This window comes from Leucoraja erinacea, chromosome 40, assembly GCF_028641065.1.
Source record: "Leucoraja erinacea ecotype New England chromosome 40, Leri_hhj_1, whole genome shotgun sequence".
Classification (NCBI taxonomy): Eukaryota; Metazoa; Chordata; class Chondrichthyes; order Rajiformes; family Rajidae; genus Leucoraja; species Leucoraja erinaceus.
Window position 1 is genome coordinate 1,942,197 of NC_073416.1, and position 12,987 is coordinate 1,955,183.

General features: G+C 41.6%; 1 protein-coding gene across 2 annotated transcripts in view; it reads left to right on the forward strand.

The window, feature by feature from the left end:
- Window positions 1-12,987, forward strand: part of tmem106c (transmembrane protein 106C) — a 34,592-nt gene that overhangs the window by 19,595 nt on the left and 2,010 nt on the right. Inside the window, exon 7 of one of the 2 annotated variants that reach the window (XM_055664619.1) lies at window positions 5,784-8,419. The exons of the other annotated variant lie outside the window; for it this stretch is intronic. Within the exon in view, the coding sequence (XP_055520594.1) occupies window positions 5,784-5,901 (118 nt within the window). The 3' untranslated portion in view covers window positions 5,902-8,419. Of the gene's footprint in view, window positions 1-5,783; window positions 8,420-12,987 lie in introns of those variants that run through there. 2 annotated transcript variants of the gene reach the window in all.

Sequence of the window (12,987 nt, forward strand, 5' to 3'; positions counted from 1 at the left end):
TGGCCAAAGCTTGTGAATCATAACGCAGACTATTTGGCTCGGAGTCCATGTCAATGCCTTTTGTGGAACAGTCTGTTCAATCACATTTTCCCTGTCTCCCCCTCCCTTTTTCCGTAGCCCTGCAAGTTATTTTCTCCTGTGCCTATTTAGATTTTCTTTCGAAACCCAGATTGACTTAGTTTCCACAACCTTAGGCAATGAGTTTCTGATCATAACCACTTTAGGAATCTCTTTGTCTTCCTTTCTTCTCTGTACCCCAGCCCATTGTTTGTCTCTCCATAACCCTCTTTGCCCACTGCAAAGCCCTTGTTATCTTGTATGCCTCTTATCAAATTTCCACTTGACTGAATTTGCTCCCAAGGGGAATACCCTTGGGCTTTCCAGTGTAATATTGCTGCTGAGATGTGTCGCCCTTGAACTATTTTCACATCCAGTGGGTCTTTAGTTATCTGAAGCATGGTGACCAGAATTGAATGTGATGCTCGACCAGTTTCGCTCGATTTTAAAGATTTAACACAACCATTCTGTTTATGTACTCCATGCCTCTGAAGCCCAGGATCGCCAATGCTTTGCTACTTGCTGCTGACGGATTGTGACAGGCTCCCAACTTTTATATTGGGAAGAATTGACTTTGGCTAAAGTGCAATACTATCTGCGTCTGTATACTATCAAACATCTGTAGTTCCTTGACACTCTTGGAAATATTTGGCAGGTTGGGCAACAAATGAACAAAAATGTTCAATGTATTGTGCTGTTGAGTTCTAATTGATTGGTCATCAAAATGAAGCGTCAACATCTTTCTCCATTGACAAATATTGCCTGACCTAATTGGTTTCTTCATCGCTTACTGGTTTGGTTGTGACCAGTCAGCTGGTCTCCAAATAAATATATAGCTCTGTTAATTTGCCATTTGGATCACAAACAGCAAGACTATGGATATCAGTGGAATGTGCTTGACAAATTGAAGTTCACATTTTATCAAAGTGCTGTCATTCTGTTTAACACTATCACATTCCTATATAGGAGCCAAATTAAAGCTAAAAATTGTTGAAACGTTTCTAAAACTCCTTGATATCCTCACTGCCTCAAGGTTTTAGCCTGAAGAAGGGTCCCAACCAAAAATGCCACCTGGCCATGCTCTGCAGAGATGCTACCTGACCTGCTGAGTTTCTGGCACTTCTCTTTTTTTCTATTTCAGGACAGTTGTTTGGAATTGAATTTCCCCAATCTAAGGCTTCTTTTTTTAGTTCTACTTTCCCCAGCCATTTAACCTGTTTTTTTGGATCATGGATTACGCTAGTCTGGAAGATGCTATGTCTTGTGGCTTTGCAAGCTGGCAGGTACAACTACTTAAAATTTGAACAAATGTTCTATATTTTAGATAAAGCCGTCTTCAGTAAAAAGTATTCTAAGGACTTTGTTTGCCATCATCACAGCTTTCAACATGGCAACACTGCAGGAGTTGAGAGTATATGTCACTGGTATGAGGCCAGCGCCCCATTATACTTAACATAGAAACATAGAAATTAGGTGCAGGAGTAGGCCATTCGGCCCTTCGAGCCTGCACCGCCATTCAATATGATCATGGCTGATCATCCAACTCAGTATCCCGTACCTGCCTTCTCTCCATACCCCCTGATCCCCTTAGCCACAAGGGCCACATCTAACTCCCTCTTATTTGTTCTTCAAATGTATCTTTTAGAATAATTGAATGTCTTCCCAAATCTACTTTCAATATTTAATCAAAACTGATGTATACAGAGTGCCAGAACTCCTTTTGGAAGAACCATTGAACAATTGCTGAGAATTCTAATATTTTGTTTTTAAACAGTGCATCTATTTGAGAACAGTTTTAACCCAGGGTCAAACATCACTGTGACCACTTCCAGATTGCATTATGCTACTTCAGAAATGTAATCAGGATAAATACTTGCACGTTAGGCATGGTTTTAGCATCCGCCACGCATTTAAGAACATCAGCCCTTGTGTAACAGTTTGTTTTGGCACATGTAACTATAAAAATTGACACTGGTCCAAGGAACATTTGTCATTTGGCAATCCTAAGCAGGTCTCCATAACACTGTGTACTATCTAGCAACCGTTTTCTTAGGTTAAGAAATACTCCATCCATCACCACCGACACCCCTCTCAGCTGACAAATTAGTATATGAAAGTAACTTGCAATAGGTGTTTCCATGGTGAATTGTGGCAATATTCGAGTCTGCTTTGTGCAAAGTCGAGGATTTTAAGAGAGGAGGCTGGGAAGTGCTTGGATTTAAAGGCCCTATCTCCACAATCTAAAGGGAATGATCACAAATTCCATGGTCGACAGAATTGTACCCCTATCTTGGCCCCTCTGAATAATTCCTCCATTGGAATTGTTTGCATAGGCAATCATCACAGATTCAACATTGTGGCCCTTTGAACCACAAAGCCACAGTTGCTCACGCTCCCCACTTCCTAGCCTCCCCATTGCTCGTGAGTAGCTGTGGCTAGTCTATGCCATATCTTTTGTTTAGATTTGTTGGTTCGTTCCTCAATGTGCAGGCTGTTGTAGACTTGGCTCTCCTTCAGAACCTGGAGCGGTTCATGTATGATTGAGGGGTGGCTCTTACCTCCCCTGCTTCTGATAGTTGCATATACTCGCAACTCCTGCGGTGTCGCTATGTTGAAAGCTATGCACGAGCAGGTTCCTAGAGAACAATGCCTTGAGCTGTGTACAGGCAATGGAATCTTCTCTTGAATCGGGAGTATGCATTGCAGTACACCAAGTAGATCAAGTACTTTAATTATTTCCTTCATCCCATGCAACATCGAGAGAAATTGGCCCTCGTCTTGAAGAACATTGCATGGGAAAGATAAAAAAATAAAATGAGGATGAGCATTGTTCGATTCCAAGTACCAAAGGATACAGACCATGTGATGCATTGTAGTAGTGAAGCTATATTTGTAAGTGAAGCTGAGGCATCTTGATAGCCAGATAGTCTTCATAAGTATTCTTGCACACCATTCATTGTTCCATTGCAACTGGCCAGGCAGAACACTTTTAGTTTAAAGATACAGCACGCAAACAGGTTCCTCGGCCCAGCAAGTCCATGGCGACCAGCGATCCCCGCATACTAACGCTATCCTACACACACACTAGGGACAATTTACAATTATACCAAGCCAGCTAGCCTACAAACCTTTATGTCTTCAGCGTGTGGGAGGAAACCCACGTTGGTCACAGGGACAACGTGCAGACAGCACCCGCAGTCAGGATTGAACCCGGGTCTCTGGTGCTGTGAGGCAGCAACTCTACTGCTGTGCCACTGTGCAGTCCACGCACTTCAGCAAGTGAAGCACACATGACAAAGCTGAAGTGTTACTAGGACGTACCTAATCTTCCAGTCAAACACATCCCAACTTGCAGGAGGGAAATGAAGAGGCATTTTGTTATTGAAAGGCCAAAGAATCAAGATCACGTGATAAGCAGCATACCTTGGTAATGCAGACAGCATTCTTGTGTCTACATAGCCAAATCAGTACCTCTTATATGGCTCATAGTCTCCATATACTGGCAGTACTTTGGTTGAAAGGATTCAAAAATCAATTCCCTTGGTCAAGGATGATGCACGTTCCCTCTCGTCAGAGGAGTCTGAGATGCCTTGCGTGATTCTTCTAACACCATCTACCAGACCTGATGGAGTGAGGTCTTGGGTCGGGATCAAGGAGATCTAAGATGATTGTAGACCAAGCTCCGCTTCATAGACATGACACACAAACACTTGCACATACATAAGGCGGCAGTTGATGGGGATTCGGGTAGTGAGGGAAACGGATGTGGGTGAGCATGTGCTCATGTCCAAGGACAAGTAATAGACCCACAGAGACTGGTCACTGGCACCTGGTATGGAGGAAAGGGCCTTGCCATGTAAGACTGGTTAATGGCAACCAGCTATCCTTGCGTTTCCCAGAAATGAGTTGTCTTCTTGCATTGTATGATTTTTAAGTCGTGAGATTTTGAAAAGTAGTTGCTGCAATTAATGCCTGCATAATGGGAAGGAGTTGATCTAGTTGAAAGATCAACTTTGACATCTTCTATCAGAAATGGAGCTTCAGGTTGTGCTGCGATTGCCAACAAATTGAGCTCCTTTCAAGTATGGCATTCTCATTACTGAACTCTCAGAAATTGGTAATATGGTTCTATCATAGTGTTTTGAAGCAATGATGGAAATAGAAGCATGACCAGTGGATCATGAAACATTGCAAAGTATTATACCTTTTGATCCAATATTCATTGTTGGAGAAGGTTTAGTATTACATTTCCCACCGGGTAAAAAAAAACTGGTGCCCAGACAGATGAAGCATTTTCCAAATGGAAATCTGGATACTGCACAGGCTGGATTTCTGAAAATACAAAATAAAATTCTGGAAATACTTGGCAGTGTCTTTGGCCTGAATTATTAACTGTTTCCACCAATGCTGCCTAATCTGCAGATAATTTCCACACTTCGTATTTTGTTTTACGTTTTCTGTGTTAATCCTGCTGCAGGTTTATTAATGTAATATCAATGACTGCTCTATATAATCTACAAGTTCAATGAGCAAGCATGAAGATGCCACACAATGGAATCGCTGTTTATTGCCAGCAAGTGGTGTAGGATGGACGTTTGACTCGTGGTTTCCTTCTGGCCTTGACATGTGGCAACCATCGCTTCATCTCGAATGCGCGCTACTTTCAGTGCCCGCTGCTCTGTGTGCGTGCGTGCATGCCTCCCGCGCACATGCATTGCCTTCTGCTTCTCGGCTTGTTGCACCTCAGTCCTGACACCTTTTTGACCTTCTGCTCGCGTCCCCTGGTATTGGTGCTTTGCCCCCATCCTCGTGCATGCACCTCCCTCCTGGAGTGCATTTCACTAACCATGTTGCCCAAGTTGCAATCCATTAAAAACAACATGGTGCTGACTGCCTCTGTCCATAGCACCCACTGTATCTGTTATTGTTGTTAAATTGCCATGGTGTGTACGTCCAAGGTCTGAGGCCTTGCTATTTTGCTACACAAGTCACTGGCATTTGCCTGAAATTTGGGGCAAGCTGAGTAAACCACATTTCTTGCCATAAATGGCAGCATTTCGCAAAGCAAATGTGTCTGTGATCTGCAGTTTAATCAGTTTGGCGCAGGGATTGCACACAATTATTTAACCTAAATGTTGGAGCCAAAGGCAGATGGCAGATGTATAACGAGCCAATGTGAGCAAGGGACATGGTTACAGGAGGGCCAGTTAATTAAAACACGTGTGTTGCAAAAAAAAAAATCATCTCTGATTATAAATCTCTGGAATTCTCTGTCCCGGAGGATGGTGGAGGATTGATCACTGGATGTATTTATGGAGGTGGATAAATACTTGCAAGGAAGGAATGAAGGGTTATAGGAAGCTGGCACAGAGCAACAGTTGATGCCAGCATAATTATCTATGATCATATTGAATGGTGGGGCAGGCTTGAGGGGCCTGGTGGCCTACTCCTGCTCCTGCTCCGTGTGTGATGCCTGGGCTTTGGGTATGAGATTGAACATCATTCTGCTTGTGCCGCATCACAATTTTCCGCTGTATTTTGTTCCAAGTATAAACTGCTTTGTGATGTTACACAACATAGTGGAGTTTAAAGATGTCATGTGTCCAAGGCCTGGAGTGGTTATCTCGCCAACGTCACTACTTGTATGCCTAAAGCAATGTAAATTGTTCCTACTCTGAGGAAGTTAATTTATGCCATGTTATCCCTTTTTTATTTTCCTTTCTCAGGACCACAGTGAAAAGCTCTTACTTGGGACATCCATCGCAGAACTCTTTGGAGGCATACCGGTATTTGGATTGTGGGTCCAATTCTACAGCATACAGGAGACCCTCTTTGAACCACTAAGATTATAAGAGTTTATTTTGGGGATTGGTGGCGATGGGTAAAGAGTTTGGGCGGAGAGTAACGGTTCAAAGTAACTTGCGCTCATTAAACACTGGACGGTGTTCTCTAGAAAATTGAAGGGTCTATTTCTGCATCCTTGGTTTCAGTGGCCATATCCAACTATTTAATTTGTCGTTTTTTTTAAAATCAAATAATACCTAAGAATGCACTTTTTCAACCTCCTTGTGCTCATCTGCTTCTTCAATCCTCCCTAAGAAAGCAATTGCATTTGCAGTCTTCCCCCCTGTTCCATGCAACAAATGATCTGAAACCAATTGCAACAGTTGAACACTGAAATTAAAAATCCCAGAACCAACCTATGACCCTGGATGATTTAATTGTTCCATTTTGGGACATGTGATGATAAAATACTCTTGACTCTCATCCCTTCCAATTCCCAGCACACTATCTCTGACATACATGTGCACTTTAGCCCTAACCTGGTCACTTTCTCCAACCCTTTTTTTAAAATCTTGCGTTTACACATTTTGACGTCCTTGATTCTGGTCCCGAATATTTTGCTTCCCCCTTTTTCTTGCTCACTTTTCCCTCTTCCCTCGATATACACATTTTAAATGCACTTGGCCTGGAGAAGGTAACCAACTTTTTTTTAATTAAGATTTGAAAATAAGTCCACATTAAAACTTTGCACCCAAGTTATTACCAATAATGAATTTTGGACTGATAAAGTTAAAAATATTTACGTTTGAATTGAGCATTTAACAAGAGTACAAAATGAATTGCAAGCCATTTAAAAGAAAAGTCAACTAGTGTATGTAGCAAGTAAATTTAAAAGCAATTAACACTGCAATTTGGGAGAAACTGTGTTTTAATATGCATTGCAGAGATCATATATTGCTATCACACCAGTTATTTTTAACATGCTTTATTGATTAGCCTGTTGCATCACTAAAAATGGTCAATTCGAAAGTTGTCTAGCTTGGATCAATCTTGATCACTTCATTCCAATCCCTAAAATGAAAAAGCAAGTGGAAATCTTTTGATTATTGCATCTCTACCTTTTGGGCAGGTCCAATTGAACCTGTGGCTAGTAGCTGTCCGAAGCTAGGTGTGTTTACATAGCTATGTACTGTTTGGGTGCACAGAGTAAGTCTCTAAACTACTGAAGCTCAAAGTGTAAATGGAAGATAACTAGTATTCTAACTAACTTCATTAGTAATCTCTTCACATTTTTTGTATGGGTGCTAACGCCTTCCTTGCCAAATGCACCAGAACCTAAGGGGGACTTGCACGTTTGTTTTGTTCCCTGTGGAGCAGACTAGACCAGAAGAGAGAAGACTGAAAATACATGTTTTTATTCCTGTCACTTAACGTGGAAAAAAAATGGTACTGGAAAGCATGGATTTTATTTTTGTGGTGTCATTTATTTCAAGATGTGTTTGCACTATAAGGGTGTTTATTGGGTATGCACCCATTTCCAGTGGTGTTGGGATGAGAAGAAGGCTGACATGTAATGAAGTCCTTTCATCTTGAGCATTAGCCTGTGATTTGGTTTGGGCAGTGCCTGTTTAAAGAAAAATGCCACTGGTCATTGCCAAAATGTTCTGTGATGTTCAAACTGTCCATTGAAACGAGACCTAGTTCTTCTGTACATGTAGAACCATCATTGGGCAGGTGGGAGAAGAAATGTGGTGTTGGAATTCCAACTTGTCTTTGCAAACGTGATGTGGCTGTAGGTTTTTACCTTGGTTGAGTGGTGCAGAAGTGTCTAGAAAAACAATAAAATTAAAAAATCCAGTCTAATAGCTTTCATAAATTTAATTCCCTACTCATTCTTTCAGCAGAATTTATACCTTTTCTCTTTGCCAGTTAGAAACTGATCTTTATGTAACTGGCAACCTGACTTTGCCAATAATTGTGCCGTGTTATTTGAAACCAATATTCCAACACCATCATTTGCTCCAAGAACTGCGAGGCTGATACTTGTCCATTAGTTTGAGTATTCTACTAAATGATGAGCTTAGGGCCAGTTGCTTAAAATTTCAGCAGTGGATGGAGGCTGATAAATGGGTACAGTGATCCTCTGACATTCCCTATTTTAAAATGTATTATGTACAGAACATCTGCTTTTGTGATCAGTGTTGACGTGAGCATTTCCCCCTAAAATGTGCATTGGTTGCCGTTTGGGGAAACATTGGCAATATAGCTCAATCCATGTGAGGTTTCACCAAATCATTAATTTTGGTTTGTCCAATTCTCAACCCAGCCACTACTGGAAGGTCGTTCTTTTTGTGAGATCTTTTGCCCATCGTTCCACAGCTTTTGTAACAATGACTTTTTAATTCTGCTTATAGAGAAGAGTATTTAATCATGTTTCATACTGAATTGTTTTCTTTCCAAGGGAAAGGACAGGAGGCCTGACCAGGCTGAAATGTCTTTAGCACTGAACTGATGTGCATTGTTTAAATGTAATGCTGTCAGTTACTAGCACTTTTCCAAATAAATGTTGATTAAGGCACTAGTGTACTGAATGATATATTTCTCAGTGATGTGAAGTACTGCTTTGAGCTTTTTAATGTCTTGTTCTTGCACCATGGGAAATGCTAATCTGGCACCATGCCATGACCATGTAAATTTTCTAATGAGCCATTAAAGTAATCGTCTAGAAATTTTGCGCAAAGATTCATTCATAGCTGAGCAGCTTAATGCTTTCTATTTTGTTTTTTGGCACCATTTTGCACCGCTGGTCTATGCCCATGTGTTTACTGCTGGTGTATTCAAGTCCTTGGTGACATTGCTGCGTTGGCCAGGATGCGACTCTTTCATCCCACCACATTTCTAAGATGTTTGCAGAATTGTGTGTTCAGTACAAAATCCAATGAAGCACTGTCTGACTACTTGCTATCTGGTTCGGCCCAGGACTCTTCTGCGAACCAATTTACTGAATTGTACCTTCACATCCCATATTGGCACCAGATCCTTGATCAGCTTTGGTTCTGGTCTCTATTTCTATCCTTGACTGCTTGTATTTTTTAATACATTGATAGTTGCTTTTCAAAAGTGGGACACATATCTGCTGTGACTAAAGCTCATGTATGTACAGCGCAAAATACAATTATACATCATTCCAAGTAGATGGTGATTGGAGGCAAGAGCCATTTTCGTTTAGTTATGTAGAATATTTTCACGAGTAAATTGACAAACCTGCTATCAAATAGCCGTTGTGCTGGCACTGTTGTATGTGACTGGCTGTTTCTAACACTGCTACTCTTGAATGATGCTGGATATAATTTTTAAAAGTTCAAAACCAAGTGTGATGTGTCATAGCTAGAATCTCTTTAAGCTGAAATTCGTTGTTTGGCTGTGAACAAATTTGTGTGGTGCTTGGGACAATCATTCATATAGGCAGTGGTGGACTGGCCAGGGTGTCAGCTTGCCCGATGGCATGTGGGCCCCTGATGAAGTGATAGCAAGTGATGGCAAGTGGGCCCTGTTAAATGATAGCATTGTAGTTGTGGGTGGGCCCCCTTTGTCTCCTGGCAAGCAATATTTTTAGACCCAGTCTGCCACTGCATAGAGGCTTAATGTCATCCATGCGCTTAAAGAGTGAAGATTATGCCTAGTTTAAGCAGGACACTGTTGCCTTGATTTGGGCAGCCAACTAACAGTTGATAACCAGACTTGCTCTTGGTCCAAATTGCTAATCTTCTGTCTGTGTTGCCAAAATCCAGCTCTGTTGCAGCGTTGCTGAGTTTTGCAGTAGATATGATTCTTATACACTGCACTTCCATTGGAGTTTTGAGTGTACCACAGCAGAGCCTGATGAGATTTTAATAATTCTAAACATGTTTGCTGCAGCCTCTCCTTGCAAGAAAGCCATGGCTGTGAAAGAGCTAAATGATGCTAGGTCTCGACCTGAAATGTTAACCATCCGTCTGCCTCTACCGAAGTTTCGAGAACCTCAGTGTTTTGCTTTTGTTGTAAAGTAGTTCCAGGCCCCAGTCAAAGCTACTTTACAGATGAGTGTATTGCCTTTTAAAGTTGTCTCCTAAACCGTGGGGGGGGGGGGGTAATTTGTACCAGAGCCTTTGGGTACCAGTCTTTGGTATGATGATGCAAACAAGTGTATTGTGTATGGTAGGATGATGGTCAAGTGACTGATACTCTTATGTTCTGGGCCATTGATACGGATAATAAGTTCAAATCGGATGAAGGTAGTGAGGAATTCAAATAATTCTGCATTTAAAAAAGTGACAAATTCAAATAATTCTAAATTTAAAAACAAATTAAAGCTTTTGATAATGTCCTTTTGACACTAGATTGTTGGAAAAATGCGTCTGATTCACTAATGTTTTTCAGGAGCAAGACACATGCCGTCCTTAACCAGTCTGCCCAACTTGACTCCCGACCCATGAGTCGGGTTGATGCCGCTGGCTCCTCAGTTCAGGCGCGATTAGGGTTATCAATTAAGTCCTTTTCCCCATGAACAATTAAATAACAAAATGTAAATTTCTGTAATTAGTTTGAGCACATTGATTGGAGTGATACAACCCGAGGCCATGTCGAAGTGGATCTAAACAATGTGATTAATGCTAGTTTATTATAGTATGTTTTGATCTCCAGAGTGTTGCATAGAACCACAATTTGACTTCAAGTGTCATCGGTTTCAAGCTTCCACAATGTGCTATTGTTTCAGTTGAGCGTATTCTCCAAATGAGGCCGTTTTATTTGCCTGGTCGAATGGCGTGGCTCCAAAGACCAACAATGAATACTGTGTTTCTCTCTTCCCTGTAACTCTTGTTTATGAGTACATTGCAGCGTATGTTAATTTAAGCTGCTGTTACGCTGCCATCTCTTGTTCCAAGTGATGGCTTCCCAGCCATCCAGCTTCAGTGTGGTTGACTTGAATCCGAGGTTGTTTCGGGCGCCAGCTGCATGAAGAATTTCTCTAAGTGCCAAGCTTGCTTGGAGTATTATACTTGAATGTAGTCTACAAAGAATTCCCAGAGATGGTACAATACTTGCCCTGCTCAGTGAAATGCACCCAAAATATAGTCGAAAATCTCAATAAAGATGTGTCCCTTTTATTCTGTGTGTCCCTGTCATCCAGCTGTTACCTGCTGATCACAACGGTCAGAATTCAAAATGTCTAAAGTACTTTACCAAGTGAATTGTATGCTGAATGTGTATTACAGACTGTGTATATGTGCTTTTTTTTTTCCCCCCAAGCTGTGGCATAGTTGAAGATTTTAGACTCAAATGCCTGGTGAGTCTCAATCCAATAACTTTAAATTGGTTCAGTCTGAAGAAGGGTCTTTGAATTCGGTCTGAAGAAGGGTCTCGACCCAAAACATCGCCCATTCCTTCTATCCAGAGATGCTGCCTGTCCAACTGATTTACTCCAGCATTTTGTGTCTAACTTTAAATTGATACTCTAGTTAACGACTTGAATCCTGTACTCATTGAAGTGCCATTTCGAAGATAAGACATCAATGATATTGCCTTCTCGCAGATGGACGTGCTATTATTTTGGAGAGCAGGGGGTGTCTTGGATAATATATCTCAACTAACATCAAAATCCAATGACTTGGTCATTACCTCAGCTGTCAGGAACCTTGCTGTGCACTGTCTGCTGCACGTTCTATATGACAATGTGCTTCATGTCAGACCGTTTAATTAGTGCAAAGTGCCTCATGCTCTTAATGTCAGGATCTTCTATTTAAATTGGGTCTTTTTCCAATTACACAGGCAGCTTAATTTGTGCTAAATTTATTCTAAGCCATTTGATATAGTGACATGGAACTGGCAATTTGCAACTCCCTGAAGAGTTCACCATATCAACTGTTTAGACTATACGAAATGCTGCGTCGCTGTGCGCCAACCGTTCAAATGGCAAGTTGTTGTACAAAAGCTTTTATTCTTCTCCTGCGCACCCTGCTAATGGATTCCAAGAGCATCATGCTTTTTTGCATGTTTGAAATAGTTGTTAATATGGGAGCTGATAAGTAGTGCCGCACTGACAGTTTCTTGGGCCTGTCAGCTTACTGCTGGAACCCAGCTGCAAATATGGAAGTTTTTAAGAGTTATTATTTTGTTCGGTTATCTGTTAAGCATTGCAGCTTGTGTTTGCCTTACTGCGCACATCATGTCTTGCTGGATAAGGGCTTTAAAATGGCAGAAAACAAGGCCTTGCATTCTTTATACTACCAAATGGAATTCCTGCAAGTCATTTTAGTTTGTGACGAATGGCTGATCGCATAACTATGATACCTATGATACCTATCGCATAACTATGATCGCATAACTAATGCTGATCGCAGAACTTCTACCGCTGCACCATCGAGAGCATCCTTACCAACTGCATCACAGTATGGTATGGCAACTGCTGTCTCCGACCGGAAGGCATTGCAGAGGGTGGTGAAAATTGCCCAACGCATCACCGGTTCCTCGCTCCCCTCCATTGAGTCTGTCCAAAGCAAGCGTTGTCTGCGGAGGGCGCTCAGCATCGCCAAGGACTGCTCTTACCCCAACCATGGACTGTTTACCCTCCTACCATCCGGGAGGTGCTACAGGTCTCTCCGTTGCCGAACCAGCAGGTCCAGGGACAGCTTCTTCCCGGCGGCTGTCACTCTACTCAACAACGTACCTCTGTGACTGCCAATCACCACCCTCCCCGGACACATTATTATTTATTCAAATAATTTGCTATGTCGCTCTCCAGGGAGATGCTAAATGCATTTCGTTGTCTCTGTACTGCACACTGACAATGACAATTAACATTGAATCTGAATCTGATGTGTGGTCGATGGATGAATTCCCTGTTGGATAAAATGTTTACTGAGCAGAAGTGGATTTCCCCGGCTGAATCATTCGTTCAGGCATAAGCCTTTTTCCTTAATCCTTTCTGCCGCCTTTTTATTGCCTGCTGAGTATCTTGGGTTCAATACTAAATATAGTAAGCTATGGTTTCCTTGAATATATACGTGGCAAAATGACTTCATCCAATCTTGTGGCATTTACTTATCTTTAAAATATAACATCTGAAACTGAGACATACAGCAATAAAGAGTTGAGCGCAATGCAGTT